The sequence below is a fragment of the Canis lupus genome, chromosome 19 (genome assembly GCF_048164855.1).
Source record: "Canis lupus baileyi chromosome 19, mCanLup2.hap1, whole genome shotgun sequence".
NCBI lineage: Eukaryota > Metazoa > Chordata > Mammalia > Carnivora > Canidae > Canis > Canis lupus.
This window is the reverse complement of record NC_132856.1, coordinates 38,500,702-38,519,195: the sequence shown is the minus strand read 5'-3', so window position 1 is coordinate 38,519,195 and position 18,494 is coordinate 38,500,702. Positions and strand designations below refer to the sequence as shown.

Below are 18,494 nucleotides of genomic sequence, written 5' to 3'. Positions count from 1 at the left end.
GTATTTGTTATATTGTTTTCTATTCAATTTTATACATGTGTTTATTATATTGTTTTCCAGTTGTTTTCATGCATTTGAAATTTTTCACCAGAAATGTAACAAGCCCTCAGAGACTACATTGGGAGCATCCTGGAGGTATGGGGCAATTTCCGTTACTAGCACATGATAAGGCTGAACATTCGTGGGCCTTAGCTAGGAATGAACATTCATGGTCCTTAGCTAGGAATCTTCTCCCTCAAACAGCATGCTAATTTACAATTAAAAAATAAATACCACCACCATTAAAAAGAATGAATTAAAGAACTAAAATCTCTCATAAATTAAAAACTTAGTACTAAAGGGGCAGCCCCGGTGGCACAGCGGTTTAGCGCCGCCTGCAGCCCGAGGTGTGATCCTGGAGTCCCGGGATCAAGTCCCACATCTGGCTCCCTGCATGGAGCCTGCTTCTCCCTCTACCTGTGTCTCTGCCTCTCTCTCTCTCTGTCTCTATGAATAAATAAATAAAATCTTAAAAAAAATTATTAAAAAACCAAGAAGCAGCAAATAATCTGTTAGAAAAATGAGCAAAGTACCTGAAAAAAGAATTTATCAAAAAGAAATGCAAATGGTCCTTAAATATATGGAAAGAAAAATAAATAAATAAATAAATAAATAAATATATGGAAAGATGCAAATTTACTCATTTTAAAAGAAAATGAAATGAAAATACACTGAAGTATCAGATTAGAAAAAAATTTCAAAGTTTGCAACATACTCTATGGTAAGGCTGTAGTTAAGCAGGTAAAACATAATGACACAACCCTAGGGAAAGAGAACTTGGCAATATCTAGCAAAATACATATGTATTTACCTTTTGATCCAGCAATCCCACTTATAGGAATCTATCCCAAAGATATGTTGGCAAAAATACAAAAAGACACATGTACAAAGCTATTCATTGTAGCACTATTTGTAATACCAAAATTGGAAACAATCCAAATGTCCATCATAAGGAACTGGCTGAATAAAATATGGTATATACATTTATACAGCTATAAAAAGGAGAGAAGGATTACTACATATTGGTGTGGGATAATCTCCAGTATATAAGAGATATGAATATGAATATAAGTGTATACACTCACACACATACTTGTTTATAATTTTTAAATGAAAAACAGAAGAATAAAATAATAGAAACAAATTGTGTATATGGAGAAGAATAAAAAGGATGAACAGTATCAGTTGAAAAATGGGAATGTTGTTACATAATTTTGACTTTTTGACTATATAGATACTTTAAACAACTTTAAATCAAAAGAAAAAAATTCCAACTAAAAATGAACTGAAACAAACTTGCCTGTTGGTGACATAACCACAAGGAAAACAAGTACTTCATGTCATATTAAAAATATAATATCTACAAATCCCAGTGGAATATACTTAAAGGCAAAAACCATAAAGAAATTTTAAACCTCACACTGTTATCTTATTAATACTTGGAATGTTAGTAATGTTGAAAAAAATTACAGAAATATTATAGGGTAAAAAAAAAGAAAGGGATGATATTAACATTATGAAACAACACAGTTCCAAAAGGAAAGAGATACAAGTATAAACCAAAGAAGTAAAAGCCTTGTAATTTTAAATTAAAATTATAAATATAAAATGAAGCCATCTAATTTTCTTTTCTCTTGAAGACTGAAGATCTTGAAGATCTTGAAGATAGTTTCTAGCTATGTCTATGGATAAGGCCTTTAAGAAATGACAACCTAGTATCAATGAGCATCCCAGCACCCAGACTGAGATCTTGAAATATTACATCCACTGTTAAAAAGGAAAAAATACACAGTTTCCCAGAGAAATGGTATATTGTAAGTTTGGGACAGAAAATATGCAAGAAGTACCTAGGAATCTTACTACACTAGAAAGCAAGGACTAGAACTATCAAAGATACATGACATCACACCAAAAGAACAGGGAACCAATCTGAGAGAACTCTCGTTGCTCTAGAATGGGGCAGTTTGATCATCAAATGAATGAAAACAGTGATGGAACCAAACTCATCAAGTGTGTGTGTGTGTGTGTGTATTGTACGTGTGTTTGTGCACGTGCATGCATGCACTTTAAATCTACGAATTAACAATAATATTTAAAACAAAACAAATCGGGGATCCTTGGGTGGCTCAGTGGTTTAGCACCTGCCTTCGGCCCAGGACGTGATCCTGGAGTCCCAGGATCAAGTCCCGCATCAGGTTCTCTGCATGAAGCCTGCTTCTCCCTCTGCCTGTGTCTCTGCCTCTCTCATAAATAAATAAATAAATAAATAAATAAATAAATAAATAAATAAATAAAATCTTTAAAAACAAAACAAATCAACTTCTTAAATGGCAGAGTGAATACCTCAGTGAACCCACTTTCCCAGAAAAATAGCAAAACACTGGCTAAAAACGATGAAAATCAAGCATTTCAAAGTTGTCAAATTACCTGAAGGCACACAACAAACTGAAAAGTTAATTGTTCAAGACAAGCCACTGGACTTGGTTAGAAGAGCAGGGCTGTGGCTTAAGTTGGGGCTATTCCCATTCCTCATCCCTCTTTGCTCAAAATAGAAATTTTGTAATTGAAAATATGGTAACCTTAAGAAAACTCCATGGTAAGCTCCTTGGCAGAATAAGAAAGACAGGAAAGAACAACTAAAATTAAAGACAGAGCAAAAGAAAACACCCAATCTAAACAACAGAAAGAAAACATTGAAAAAAAAAAAGAAAACAGGTAGGAAATATCAGAAAGGGATACAGAACATAAAGACTCCTAACTCTGGGAAACGAACTAGGGGTGGTGGAAGGGGAGGAGGGCAGGGGGTGGGGGTGAATCGGTGACGAGCACTGAAGGGGGCACTTGACGGGATGAGCACTGGGTGTTATTCTGTATGTTGGCAAATTGAACACCAATAAAAAATAAATTTATTATTTAAAAAAAAAAAGAAAACATTGAAAAAAATTTAAAAAGCTTCAAGGAGCTATGGAACAGCAATAAAAGATCTAACACTAGTGTCAGCAGAGTCCCAGAAAAAGAGAAAGAGAACAGGGCTGAAAAAGTATTTGAAGAAATAATGGCTGAAAATTTTCCAATTTTGACAAAAGATGTAAGATTCAAGAAACTAAGAAAACTCCAAACAAGATAAACCCAAGGAAATATGTGCATAGTTACACCAAGAGTCAAACTTCTGAAAACTGAAGACAAAGAAAAAAAACTTGAAAGCAGCAAGAGAAACAATACCTCTCTTAAGGTGAATATGTGTGATTCCAATGACAGCAGACTTCTCATTGGAAGCCATGGAGCCCAGAAGGCACAGTATTTTTCAAGAGATGAAAGAAAAGAATTTTCTACCCAGAATTCCATTTCCAGCAAAAATATACTTCAATAATGAATAGGGAAATTAAGGCACTATCATAGGAAAGTAAAATACTTTATCACCAGTAGATCAACCCCCCCCCAAAAAAAAAAGGCTGAAAAAATTCTATAAAACAGAAATGGAATGATAGAAGAAGGAATCTTAGAAAATCAGGAAAGGGACAATATCAAGAGTAAAAATATTGAAAGAATACATTTTCCTTCTCCTCCTAACTTTAAATTATGTTTGACAATTGAGGCAAAATATTAACAGTGTCTAATGTGGTTCTCAAAATCTGTAGAGGAAATATTTAAGCCAATTATAAAGGTAAAGAGATATAAAAGTAGGTAAAATTTCCACACTTGGCTCAAATTAATAAAATGATGACACCAGTAAAGTATGATAAGTCATAAATAGGTAGTGTTATACCTAAATAGATAGTTTTAGGGCAACCACTAAACAGCCATACAAAGAGATACATTCAAAAACACTATATACAAATAAAAAAATGACTTGAAAAAGAGTGACAACACCAAAAGGCAGAGGAGATGTGAAGATACTGAATCTCTCATCCACTGCTTGTAAGAATGTACTCTGGAAAGTAGTTTGGCCATTTCTTTATTAAACATATAATCCAGCAATTGTGCTCCTGGGCGTTAACCCCAGAAAAATGAAATTTTACATAAAATAAGTATATAATAAATATATGTATATAATATACATGTATATATAATATATATTTATATAATAAATTTATATAATACATAATCATAATATTATGTATAAATATAATAAATGTATATAATAAAGAGCAGCTTTATTTGTAATAGCTAAAAACTGGAAGCAACCAAAACGTACAATAGATGAATGGTTAACCAAACTGTAGGACACCCATGGAATACTACTGAGCAATAAAAGGGAACTGCTGATGCATTCAAGAATTGGGATAGCTCTCAAGGGCATTATCTTGAGTGAAAAAAGCAAATCTTGAAAAGTCATACACTATGTGATTCTATATATGTAATATTCTTGAAATGACATGGAGAATAGACTAACAGCTGTCTGAGGTAAGAGAAGGTTGGGGGAAAGTGTGGGGTAGATGAAGGGGTAGGAGAGAATAGCTCTTTCTGGTAATGAACAGTTCTGTATCTTGACTGAGGTGATGGTTACAGGAATCTACTACATACACTTCATACATCTGTCAATTTCCTGGCTTTCATATCGTACTATACTTACATGAGATGTAACCAGTTAGTCTAGAAACTGGATGAAGGGTACACAGGACCTGTCAGTACCATCTTTGCAACTTCTCATGAATCTATAATTATTTCAAAATAATTCAAAAGTAACTATCAAAATTTAAAAAATTTTTAAGATGTCTGTTCATAAAAGTTATTTGCTTCTTCAACAAATATTTTGATACCCCTGGTGCAAGGTTCTCATAGGAACAGAGAAAGAACTCACATCTTCAAAGAGCTTCCTTCCCATTCAGTGGTAGAAAGACAAGTCAAATAACAGAACACAGGTAAGTAAAGAGTTCTACACTATGAAAAATGAATTCTGTTCAGCAAAACCAATACCTGCATCAAGCTGCTGCTCCCCGTTCATTTCCACAGAACATGGGCTGTCTTCTCCCCACACAAAGGACAGGCGTTATGGTTCTGCTATGATCTGAAGATTATCAAGCATCTGTTCAATGGGCATCCAGGGGTCCAAATGAAAGTGCTGGAAAATCAAAAATAACACATAAACAGCCTGAAGTCCAAGCGTGCTTACTGATTCATAAGACCTGTCACTTCAGTGAATTGGGAGGGCACATGAAACAAAAACACATTGGCAGAATAGAGGGGATTAGAGAAAAGATGGATACTTTTCCTAATTTTGGAGACTATGAATATAAGTGTGAGTGTGTGTGTATATGCAGACACAGCACTATCAAAATCCTGGTAGCTAAAAATCACGAAGACTAACATTGTATGAATCACCATTCTTTAACCTTAGATTGTAATATTTAGCGCCATGACTCCTACCCATAAAAGTTCTAACTCCAAATGAATTCCTGAAGGGAAAAGGTAGCTTTCAATGCTGTCTTATCCAATGAATAAGATTAAGAATATATTACTTTATCTAGTTTTTCATTCCATTTATCTAAAATATAATGCAGAACCAAAAAGTATCAAGTACATTAGTCTACAATTATAAAGGAAACCTCTCCAAAATAAACTCTAAAACCATTTATTTTTTAAACAGCTTTATTATAATTCACATACCAAAATTTCCCACTTTAAAAAGTGTATAAATCCATAGTTTTGAGTAAATTTACAAAGTTGTGTCACCACCACTATACCCAGTTTTAGAATATTTCCATTACCCGGAAAAAAAAATACTTCATTCCCACTTGTAGTTCCTCCTCATTCTGTCGAGGCACAAAACAGGTAGGTACTTGACCTTTGCAGTGCTCCACAGCAAGGAAGTAAGAGAAGCAGGTTTTAAACCAAGCAAATTGTCTGTATTCCATGTCCTCAAGCACTGTATTTTACTGTCCCTCAATGGGAAGCAACTGAGGATTTCTTTAAGCATAGAAAGGAAATGATCAAATCTGTGTTTTAAAAAAGATCACTCTGGACCCAAATAGAGAAACCATAAGGGAGTGACAGCAAAGACAACATACAAGCATTAAACTCCTACGTGGCAAAAGACACCATAAATAAAATTTAAAGGTCAGAATATATCTTGAAAGTTCTCATCACAAGAACTTAAAAGTTCTCATCACAAGAGATTTTTTTAACTATGTATAGTAATGGATATTAACTAGACTGATTTTGCTGGCCATTTTGCAATGCATACAAACATCAGATCATTATGTTGTACACCTGAAACTAACAATATTATCTGTCAATTATACTTTACTAAAAATAAATGAATAAGACAAAGGAGATAGGTGAAAATATTAGCAAATATAATGGATTTGTTTCCATATAAAGCTCCTGTAATTCAACAACAACAACAAAGAAAAATGGGCAAAAATATGTAACTGATCCACATTTAAAAATCAGAGTTAAAGGGGCAGCCCGGGTGGCTCAGCAGTTTAACGCTGCCTTCAGCCCAGGGCGTGATCCCGGATATATATATATATATATATATATATATATATATATCAGAGTTAAAGCTTATAAAAATGTGTTCAATCTCATTAGGAGTAAGGAAAATAATTTTTAATTATATATGACTTTTTCACCTTTCAGATTGGTAAAATTTTTAAACTAAAAAAGTCCAGTGTTGGCAAGGAAGGTGGACAAATGGGAGAACTTAGAAGTACAGATTTTTACCACCTTTTTGGAGAATTCAACGGAAAATAATTTAACTTATAAAGATTTAAAAGACACAAATTCTTTGAGCAGTAATTCTGGTATTAAGAATCTTTCATACAAAACATGTGTGGAAGGCTTCATAACCAGTGATGCTTGCCGTAGTATCATCTTTAGTGGAAAGAAACCAGAGACAACCTACATGTCTACCAAATAAGAATAGGATGGCCACATACATTATGATATACCTATTTAGGAAATATTCTGCAATCATTAGAAGAATTTAAGTAGATTCATAAAAGCACATGGGAATGCTGTCTATACTGCTGAGTGGAAAAAGCAAATGAAGGATTTAATTTATATTAACTTTTTAAAATCCCATGTCCACTGTTTATTTGATTACATTTGTGACTCTTTTTTTTTTTTAAGATTTTATTTATTTATTCATGAGAGACAGAGACAGAGACAGAGACAGACATAGGGAGAGGGAGAGGGAGAAGCAGGCTCCATGCAGGGAGCCTGATGCAGGACTCGATCCCAACACTCCAAAATCATGCCCTGGCAGAGGCGGCGCTAAACTGCCGAGCCACCCGAGCTGCCCTACATTTGTGACCTTTAAAAAAGATTTTATTCATTTATTTGAGAGAGAGAGCAGGGAAGGGTGGGGGCAGACACCCCCCTCCTTTGAGTGCAGAGCCTGATGTGGGGCTAGATTCCAGGACTCTGACATCAAGACCTGAGCCAAAGCCAAATGTCCAACCAACTGAGCTGCCCAGGTGCCCCTACATTTGTAATTTTTAACAAATGACTTAACTCATTTGGGCCAATGGCATCATTTGTAAAAGAGCAAATAACAGTACTGTACCTACTTCAGAGGACTGCTAATGAAGGTAAGATAATCCATGAAGAGCACATAGCATACAGCTGGCTACATGGTAAATGCTAAGTTAATGTTAACTCTATACACAATGCTGACTTATTAAAGTTCCTACAGCACTAAGTATATCATCTCTATAGAGAATATCTTGTCACTTCATCATGGGTTTGATGTAGCAAAGCCAATGCTACATAAATATCTGTTGGTTCACTAGGTTTCAAGATGTCATCCACTGCTTATGTTCATAAACTCTTGGGATATGCCACCATATTTTGTGCAGAGAGCCACCTAGTGCCAAATGGTTTTATACACACACACACACACACACACACACACCACACAAAATATATATAATAAGTGAAGCTTCAAAGGACAAGAGAGAATTGGGAAAACCATAAGTCTTATGAAGCTGAGAGCTAAGGCTGTGATACTTTTTCAATCTTACAGCATCACTAAATTTTAACCAATGAACAATCAGCTCATCATCTTAATTGGATTATGAGAAATAAACTGATGAAGCCTTTTGTTGTGGAACATCTGTCAGATCTCTTTACTGCTCTCTTTCTATGCAATGAGGGGGAAAAACCCCAGTAAAATATACAGGAGCTTAGAATATGGAAATTTAATTCATTTTTCATATATTTCCTATTTGTATTACAGTTTTTACTTTTTTATCATTGATTTCAGTATTACAATTCCTCTTGTGGTGAATAGAACACATTAGTTATTCATTTAAATATGTTCTCATGAACTACCTGATCTGAACCCCGCTCATCTTATTTAGAATATTTTAGTGAAATAAACAGTGCCTAAATATTTATAAAGCATTCTAATAAGACCTAGTAAAGCCAGTATGAGCCATACTAAAAGCTAAGCATACAAAATAAGCCTTGAGGTCAAACACACACACACACATACACACACACACACAACTTCACACACACACACAGAAAACAAAAATGAAAATGAAACCCAGGTAGAATAAAACGAAACTAAATTCACTATTTTTGGAGATACAGCAGTATAAAATATGGAACAATTCCCTTTTAACAGCTCTTTTAAAAGACCTAAAAGTAAAAGAGCAAAAAGCCTTCATCTTGTTTTAGCTTACACATGCAGTCCACACCCTAAACCTCTACTAGCAGGCTTCATGTTAATGAACTTTGTTTTCAAGGCTAAGATTAAACACTGAGAGCATTTATTACATGGAAAAGTTACAATATTGTAAGAGAGATTTCTGTAGGATAGATCCTCAGCCAAAATCATTTAACAGGTCACAGAGAAATAACTTTTAAAGCACTTAGGAAGAAGGAAAGCAACTCTGTGGCTCTAGAGATATGTATCCAATAGCTATAGTAGTTGAAAGAAAATACTTTAAATGCAGTTAAGTATTTAACAGGTAGTTATAAAAGGAAAGTTCCCATTGAAATGTTTAAATTTTCACTCCTATCCCTCAACTTAACAGATGGAAATCCAGTAATAATTTCAAGTATGCTGTGAAATACGGTAAATGCAAACAATTCATCAAATCAGATGTTCTATTGGGGGCATATTTCCAAAATAAGTGCCCTTGACAGCAAATGCTAGTGGTAGAGTCACTGTATTTTTTCATTCCCCAACAGATGTAGATCCTGTTGGCTTTTCACTCTCTCCAATAGTCAATCATTACTACCTGACCTTGTACACATTCTATCTGAGAGGCTACCTAAATTAAATGTTTTGCTTCCATCTGTCAAATGTCAAAGTAATCTTATTATTGAGGACAGAAATCTTCTATTGTTTCATTAAGTTGTTTATTGCTCGTTTTAAACACACTGCTCCATATCTAACTAGGAAGACTAACAAATTAAGTTTAATAAAGTCAATCTTAGCCACTCACATCACCTAATTAAAACTGACCCTAACACAACTTTTCTATGATTATGTAAACCCAACACAAGGCACACCTATCTCATTTGAACAAATCAGTACTAATGAATTTATAAAACCGATAAAACTTTTAAACAAAACCCAGAATTCAAGAAAACCCTGAATTTTTTTAAAGGTGTTCAACATCACTAATCATCAGGAAAATGCAAATCAAAACCACGATGAGATATCACCTCACATCTCTTAGGATGTTGTTATCAGAAAGACCAGATAACAAACGTTGGTGAGGGTGTGGGAAAAGGGAACCCTCATGCACTGTTAGTGGGAATGGAAATTGGTGTAGCCGCTGTGGAAAACAGTGTGGGGTTGCCTCAGAAAATTAGAAATAGAAATAACATACAATCCAGCAATTCCTCTTCTGGGTACTTACTCAAAGGAAACAAAATCATGAACTCAAAAAGATATCTATACTTCTCCTATTCACTGCAGTATTATTTACAATAGCTAAGGCATGGAAGCAACTTAAGTGTTCACTGATGGATATATACACAATGGAATATTATTCAGCCATTAAAAAAGAAGAAAATCCTGCCACTTGCAACAACATGGATGGACCTTGAGAGCAGTATGCCAAGTGAAATAAGTCAAACAGAGAAAGACAAATGCTATATGATCTCACACATGGAATTAAAAAAAAAAAATCAAAACAAAACAAAAAAAATCTCAAACTCCTAGAGAACAGATTGGTGGTTGCCAGAGGTGAGGGGTGGGAAAAATGGGTGATGGTGGTCAAAAGGAATTATTTTATAATTGCAATTATAAAATAAATATGTCCTGAAGATGTAAAGTGTAGCACGATGACTACAGTTAATAATACTGTATACTGTATATTTGAAAGTATCTTTAAGATAAGGATTATCTTAAAGGTTCTCATCCTAAGGAAAAAAGTTTGTGTAACCATATGTGGTGATGAATGTTACCAAAATTTACTGTGGTCATTGCTTTGCAATACATTCATATATTAAATCATTATGCTGAAAACCTTGGATTAATACAATGTTCTATGTCAATCATATCTCAATTTAAGAAGTTAAATGATGAGGCAATATTTCAAAAGGGCTGTTTTGAACATGAGAAATTTTTAAGCAAAATATAGCATAAGTATACATTGTAATACTACATGGCCATTAAAAACTGTGTTAGAAGGCAGCCCAGGTGGCTCAGCAGTTTAGCACCGCCTTCAGCCCAGGGCCTGATCCTCGAGACCCTGGATCGAGTCCCACGTCGGGCTCCCTGCATGGAGCCTGCTTCTCTCTCTGCCTGTGTCTCTGCCTCTCTCTCTGTGTCTCTCATGAATAAATAAATAAAATCTTTTAAAAAAAATAATAAAAAAAAATAAAAACTGTGTTAGATAAATGTTTTTCTTTCCAATAAAAATCCCAAGAAGGTATTTTATTTTAAAATGCTAATTTAAGGAGCACTTGGGTGGCTCAGTCAGTTAAGCGTCCAACTCTTGGTTTCAGCTCAGGTCATGATATCAGGGTCGTGGGAATAATAAGCCTTATGTCCGGCTCCACACTCAGTGAGGAACCTGCCTCTCCCTCCGCTCCTCCCCCCAAGTGCTCTTTCTCCAAAATAAATAAATAAATCTTTTTTAAAATAAGACATAAAACACTAATTTAAAAATACCATTTATGGGACCCCTGGGTGGCGCAGCGGTTTGGCACCTGCTTTTGGCCCGGGGCGCGATCCTGGAGACCCAGGATCGAATCCCACGTTGGGCTCCCGGTGCGTGGAGCCTGCTTCTCCCTCTGCCTGTGTCTCTGCCTCTCTCTCTCTATCATAAATAAATAAAAAGAAAATTAAAAAAAAATAAAAATAAAATACCATTTACAAGAGAAAATGTACAACCCAGCTACATTTTTGCAAAAGATGATATGTGATGAGGGTAGTTCCTTCTACCAAAATATGTAGATAGTAGAGTATTAGTGCAAGAAACGACAAATACACCAATAAAGCAGAATGAGGCTGAGAGAGGCATCCACATGAGGATACAGTGAGTCATAAAATCGCATCCCATATCAGTTGTGAAAGGACAAACACCCACACAGTGTTAAAGAGCTAGCTATCCATTCTAAGAGGAAAAGCACTGGATCCTTGCTTCACACTGCCACATAAATAAATTCCAGGTGAATTAAAAGAGCAAAACACGAAAAACAAGACTCCAGACAAATTAAAAGAAAACATAAGGGAATATGGTTTTAAATCCTGTGACAGCACAGACATCCGTAAGCAAGGAGGCCATAAAATGGAACATTTAAAACTTCTGATTGGCAGAAAGACACCATAAACAACTTTAAAAACCAAGCCACAGGCTAGAAAATATTTCCAGTATATATAATACACAAAGAATTAACATCATAATTGCAGAAAGCAGCTATAAATCATAAAGAAAAAAGGCCAAACCTAATGGAGAAAAAAAAGTCAGGTATGAACAGGAATTTTAGAGAAGAAATGTGAATGATCAATAAGCATATGAAAATATGTTCAATGTCAAAAACTAAAATGAGTTATTCAGATTGACAAAAATAAAAGATTGATAACATCCAATATAAGGGAAAATGCAGAGAAAAATGGATGCTATCATTACTAACTGAAGAGTATAAATGCCTACAACCCTGTTAGAAATTTTATTCCGTCAAAAAATTTATCTCACATTCTTTACAACCACACAATTCCATTTCCAATATCTATTTCAGAAAAATACTGAAAGAAAATTAAAAAATAAGTAGCATAACATTTTCAAAGAAAGAGATTAAACTGTTGTCATTTCCAGGGCATACACAGAGAAACACCCCCATGTGTACAAATGTAAGGGCCTAAATGTGTGCTTGAACACTGTTGCACTAAGGAGGACATAAAGATCTCAACATCAATAAGTAAATCAGGGCACCTAAAATGAGGCTTAAAAAGAATAAAATAGTTTAATGGGGACAGAATTTATGTCGGGGATGGGATGTTCCACAGTTTGGGGAACAGACAGCAGTTTATACATATACAGCAGTTTATACATATACATATCATTTAATTGCATTTCACTTTATTTTGCTGTGCAGATACTGTAGTTTTTACAGATTGAATGGCTGTAGCAATCCTATGTGGAACAAGTCTATCAGCACCACTTTTTCCAATAACATACACTTACTTACTTTGTGTCTCTGTGTCACATTTTGGTAATTCTGGCAATATTTCAAACTTTGTGATATTAGTTATAGTGACCTACGATCACTATAATCAAGTGATTATGACTTGCTGAAAACTCAGATGATGGTTAGCATTTTCTAGCAATATTTTTAAAGTAAGGTATGTACATGTTTTTTTGGAGACATCATGCTATTGCACACTTACTAGGCTATCATATGCTGTAAGCATAAGTTTTATATGCACTAGGAAACCAAAAAATTCATATAACTCACTTTACTGCAATATTTACTTTATTGGGGTGGTCTGGAACCAACCCAACTGTGCAGTCTCCAAGATATGCCTGAAGACTTTCGTATATGTAGGTATACTAAAACACACAAAACTATATATTTCTACAGGTACACATATATATGTGCAGAGGCCTTTTTACTTTTAAAGATTTTATTTATTTATTTGAGAGCGAGCACACAAGCAGGAGGAGGGGTGGAGAGAGGGAAAAGCAGACTCTCCCGTGAGCAGGGAGACAGATGCGGGACTTGATACCAGGACCCTGGGATCATGACCTGAGCCGAAAGCAGACATTTCACTGACTGAACCACCAGGGGCCAGTGCAGATGCCTTTAAAAGAGTCTGGAGGGCAGCCCGGGTGGCTTAGCAGTTTAGCGCCACCTTCAGCCCAGGGTGTGATCCTGGAGACCAGGGATCGAGTCCCGCTTCAGGCTCCCTGCATGGAGCCTGCTTCTCCCTCTCCCTATGTCTCTGCCTCTCTCTCTCTCTCTCTCTGGGCCTCTCATGAATGAGTGAATGGATGGATGGATGGATGGATGGATGGAGACTTCTAATGCATGCAGTTTCTTTTGGGGGCACTGAAACATTCTAAAATTAGATTGTCATGACAGCCCTACAACTCTGAATAAAAGCCATTCAGCTGTACTGTACACCTGAAACTAGTATAACATTCTATATCAACTATGCTTCATCAATTAAAAAAACACTTTGTACTACCATACACTTTAAATGGGTGAGTTTTATGGGATATGAAATATATCTTGATCAAGCTGTAATAAAAAAATAAGGTCATCTGTATTAAGAACATAACTGGACATCACTGGGCCACGTGGGTGGCTCCATGATTGAGTGTCTGCCTCTGGCTCAGGTCATGATCTCAGGGTCCTGGGATCAAGTCCCACATGGGGCTCCCCACAGGGAGTCTGCTTCTCCCTCTATGTCTCTGCCTCTCTCTCTGTGCCTCTCATGAATAAATAGATAAAATCTTATAAAATAAAATAAAATAATATCATTTCTGTAGTATCTGGGAGGCACAACTGATAAGCGTCTGACTCTCAATATCGTATTGGCTCGGGTCATGATCTCAGGGTCATGAGATTGAGACTTGACTCAGGCTCTGCACTTATCACAGTCTGCTTGTCCTTCTCCCTCCACCTCCATTCCACACTCCACCCCCCGCCCTCTCTCTAAATTAAATAAATAAAATCTTCAAAATAATATTTTTTCCATTTTCAAGTACAGAAGCCAAGGACAAAAATGAGACAAGAAATCCAAGTACCATTAGGATATGCAACAAAACAAGGATAATCTAGCTGTCATTGGTTTGTATTAGTTAAGGGAATGCTATGTTCCAACTGATAAATTACAGTTGCTGAATCCAAAAGATATTTTTCACTCTGAGAAAGTTCAAAAGGGTGTTCCTGATGAGTAGACACCTCTCCTCCACATAGTAATTCATCAGGCCAAGCCCGTTCCACCTCATAGCTCTGCATCTTTAACAGAGGCTCCCCAAATCATTGAGTACAAGGGGATCATTCATGGAGGTTTCCTTGATCCAGGCCTTCTACCCACATTTTACTGTTAAAACTCAGTCACATGACCCCATCTGACTACAAGGGAAGCTGGGAACTATAATGTAGTACTTACCACCATTAAATATGAGCATTTAGAATTAATATTACCATTTTTTTAGAACTTACATTACTAGATAATATCAGTGATTTTGTTTAAAGAAGGCTCTATGAGTCAACAGTAGTGATACTAATGAACTGCCACGGAATTGCAATTAGTTAATAAATACCTACCGAGTGCATACGATATACTACATACTGTTTAAGTAAACAGAGGGGAGGAAAACCTGCTTTCATGAATCTCACAATTTAGTGTGGGAAGCTAGATAATAAAGTATGCTGAACAAAAATGAAAGGGCAAAAATGAGGCAAGGAAGGAGGACATGGAGTTACTTTCAAAAGGGTAACCCAGGCCTCAGTGATGAGGTGACATTGGCTGACATCTAACGGAAATAAGGAAGTGGGACCAGGGGAATAACATTCCAGAGAGAAAGTGCAAAGATCCTGAAGTGGGAGCTTGTGTGGCACTTTCAAGGCCACTGCTGTTCAAGCAGAATGATCAGCAAAGATGCTAGGAAATGAACTCACAAAGGTACCAGGCACCAGATTATGTACAAACGTGTAGGCTGCTGTGAAGATTTTGGTTTTGAGGAAGCCTCTGGAGGATTCTGAGAAGAGGGATGTAATCTGACCTATCTTTCCAAAGGATCACTCAGCAACTATGTTGAGAATAGACTGTTAAGTAAGCAAGAGCAGAAGCAGGAAGACCAATAGACAAGATCCTAGAACAATCTCAGTAAGCGTCCTAGCAGCCAGGTCCAGTGGTAAAAGGGGGTGACAAGGGTCGAAGGGAAACTGGATGTGGGATGTGAGAAAAAGAGCAGGGTCTGGGCTGACTCCAGGCTTTTGGCCAAAACAACAGAAAGGATGAAACTGCCACTTGAGGGGTAAAGTCTGAAGGAGTAGTGGTCTGAAGAAGAAAATGCAGGAGTTTCTATAGAAAATTGACCATGATTAATTTCTTCATTATCAAAGGTTTGCTCTTTGAGTTTTAAGGAAAACTTTTTCCATCAACAAAAGTATAATTATTACATTCTTTATATGAATAGTGTTCCCAATTTATAAGCTATTTCCATATGCTATACTTCATTCAAGCCTAATAAAAACTTTAGAATAGCTGGAATGGCTTCTATCCTGAATTCGCACATTGGGAACCTTCTTGTCAGTTCTGTTCTCACATTTCACCTTCTTTTCTAGGTTTACTGATCATCCACGAAGGCATTTCATCACAATAATTCAGTAATTTATGCTGTTTTACTATTTAAAATCCTAATTTCAAAACCCATAAACTTCCCATTAAAAGCACTTTAAGGTCAATTTTTCTAACCCTTCTTTACATGTCCTTCAAAAATGTCAAGCATGAATAATTCTTAAGAACTGATTCATAGTATAATGAAGTTGGAAATCTCATGCCAACCAATTTATAAATCCCTAATTCACAGTAAGTATGACCATTTCACAGCCCTGTTTCCTTAGCAATTGCTAACTAGTACCAGAGTACCAAGCACTAACTCTACACCAGATACCAAGGTCACTAAATCATGGTTTTGAAATTATCTTTCATTGTACCCAGATATGACAGCAGCATTTAAAAATCATCTCTTTATCCTTGTGTTATCTTATAAGCTGGAGAAATGGCAGATCTTTTAAGAGTTCAAATACCACATTTTTCAACGATTATGGGCTGTATTTATAGGAGTCAGGTACATGAGCACATATAGAAATAGTCAATAGGTCTTGTTCTGATTAAATAAGGAGGCATCTGATTCACCAATATAAACACTGCCAAAAATGCACCTATTTCAATAATATTATAAAATGATTACATGAATAGACCATGTGCAGTTATGAAAAGCCTTGAAACTATTCTGTGATCTCCTAGTAGCTGTTTCTCTGCCTCCTCACATCAAATGACAGATCAGAAACTTCATTCCTATTCAACAGATGCTTGTTAACCATTTACCAAAAAAAAAAAGAGTATTTGAGTACCTACTCTGTATGTACCTAGCACTTTTTGCATGTTATATAATAAATAAAATACTGCCTGACAGTATATGTTAAGTATAACATAAGTGTGAACTATTTTCAAATTATCTTATTTAAACGTAACCATTCTACTTATCCCATATATGATTCCTCCATTTTACAAATGAGGAAACTGAGGTTCAGAGAAACTAAATAACCTGTCAGTTCATTTAGTAAGCAAAGAGCAGGGGCGGCACTTGAACTCCAGTCTAATTCCAAAGCCTGAACTCCCCTAGGCTTCCAGGCTTTTCTCAGAGCTCAGGCTTTAAGGATGACTGTGAGGTATGTCTCCTATAACAGAAAGTTATGGCTTTACAGGATTTACACTCTAGTTCTTAATTATTTATCCAACATCAAGGTTCTGTATTGTTCTAATAGAATGGTGAGTAACCAGGAGTCTAGATGGCATCTAACTGTTACCATCTATGAACTTCTTCTAAAATGTTATTTTAGGGCAGCCCAGGTGGCTCAGCGGTTTAGCAGTCTTCAGCCCAGGGCCTGATTCTGGAGACCCGGGATCCAGTCCCACGTCAGGCTCCCTGCACAGAGCCTGCTTCTCCCTCTGCCTGTGTCTCTGCCTCTCTCTCTCTCTCTCTCTCTCTCTCTCTGTCTCTCATGAATAAATAAATAGAATCTTTAAAAAAATAAATAAAAATTAAAAAATGTTATTTTAGTAGGTCCTTAAACTAGATTAATTCATATGAAAGAATAAAAGCCTAATTAAAACAAAATCTCTTGGGGTGCCTGGGTGGCTCCGTCAGTTTAAGTGTCGACTCTTGATTTTGGCTCAAGGTCATGATCTCAAGAGTCACAGGATTGAGCCCCATGTTATTAGGCTCCTTGCTCAACAAGGAGTTCCCTTGAGATTCTCTCTCTCCCTCTGTCCCTCCTCACCCACACTCATGTTCTCTCTCTAAAATAAATCATCTTTTTAAAAAAATCTCTGAATTACTAAATACTTGTAAAAAGAAATAGAAGGTCCTTATTCTTTAAATGAAATGATAATCAAATTAATCTGTTTCCAGATAAAAGGATTTAAAAGAATTTAATTTATAACATTACTGATTCAAGTATTAAGATTAAAGTTGATCCTTGAATAGGTTAAAATTCCAGTTTACCTCTGTACACACCTAGAAACCACTTTCTTCACAGCACTGCACAAGATTAACTAAGCCCAGTCCACATTCCACTCTCAAATTCACTACAGTCACTCCTACTAGCCTGTTCTGTCCTTCCCTCTCTTCCCCTCGTCCTGAATCCCGGATCTGATCTGCATGGCAAAACTCTGTTCCACATAATAGACTGCACACACCCAGTCAGTCAGGTAACTGTGTTCTGGGCCTTCTGTGCAACTATGTGACTCAGTCCTGGCTACAAGAGAAGACAAAGTCTGTTGGAAACTTCTGAGAAACACTCTCATTCCCAATAAGAAAGGCAAGATAGTTTCAAAATATCCTGAGTCTTGTTAATACCACGAAATGTTCACCCAGAATTCAGGTCAGTAAATACACTGCATTAAAATGTATACAGACTATGTACTACTTCTCTTGGGGGCCAGAAAACTTCCAGTGTTAGATGTGGGTATAAACCAACATGTAAACTCCATGAGGACATGCACTATTTCATTCAACCAATATTACTGAATGTCTATTATGTGCCAGGCTTTGTGCTGGGCAACAAGGTAGACTAATGTCCCTGCTCCTAAAACATAGTTGGAACTCAATTAATACCTGCTGAATTAATGAACTGCAACTTCAAATAATTACCGAACAAAAATATGGTAAAACAAACTATTTTTAAATTGTAAAACTTGTAAGTTTAACTGAAACTAGTATTCAGATAATTTTATACCTTGTATCTCTAGACCAAGCAGTTTTTGCTAAAGGCCTGAATACACAACACACACACACACACAC

General features: G+C 36.0%; 1 protein-coding gene and 1 long non-coding RNA gene across 17 annotated transcripts in view; one reads left to right on the top strand and one right to left on the bottom strand.

Annotated features, from left to right (window-relative positions):
- The window catches only part of LOC140610179 (uncharacterized), a 36,661-nt gene extending 36,186 nt beyond the window's left edge, over positions 1 to 475 (top strand). Inside the window, exon 3 of one of the 3 annotated variants that reach the window (XR_012011946.1) lies at positions 61 to 475. This is a non-coding gene — a long non-coding RNA (uncharacterized lncRNA). The remainder of the gene's footprint in view (positions 1 to 60) is intronic. The other 2 variants (XR_012011944.1, XR_012011945.1) reach the window with 2 other exon arrangements.
- SFMBT1 (Scm like with four mbt domains 1) overlaps positions 1 to 18,494 on the bottom strand; it is a 126,482-nt gene that overhangs the window by 51,620 nt on the left and 56,368 nt on the right. For 13 of the 14 annotated variants that reach the window (XR_012011943.1, XM_072785906.1, XM_072785913.1 and 10 more), the window contains one exon: positions 4,957 to 5,101. Coding sequence is in view for 13 of the 14 variants with exons in the window: in XM_072785906.1 (XP_072642007.1) it covers positions 4,957 to 4,984 (28 nt within the window). In the remaining variant the exon portion in view is untranslated. Of the gene's footprint in view, positions 1 to 4,956; positions 5,102 to 11,119; positions 11,241 to 18,494 lie in introns of those variants that run through there. The other variant, XM_072785910.1, reaches the window with a different exon arrangement.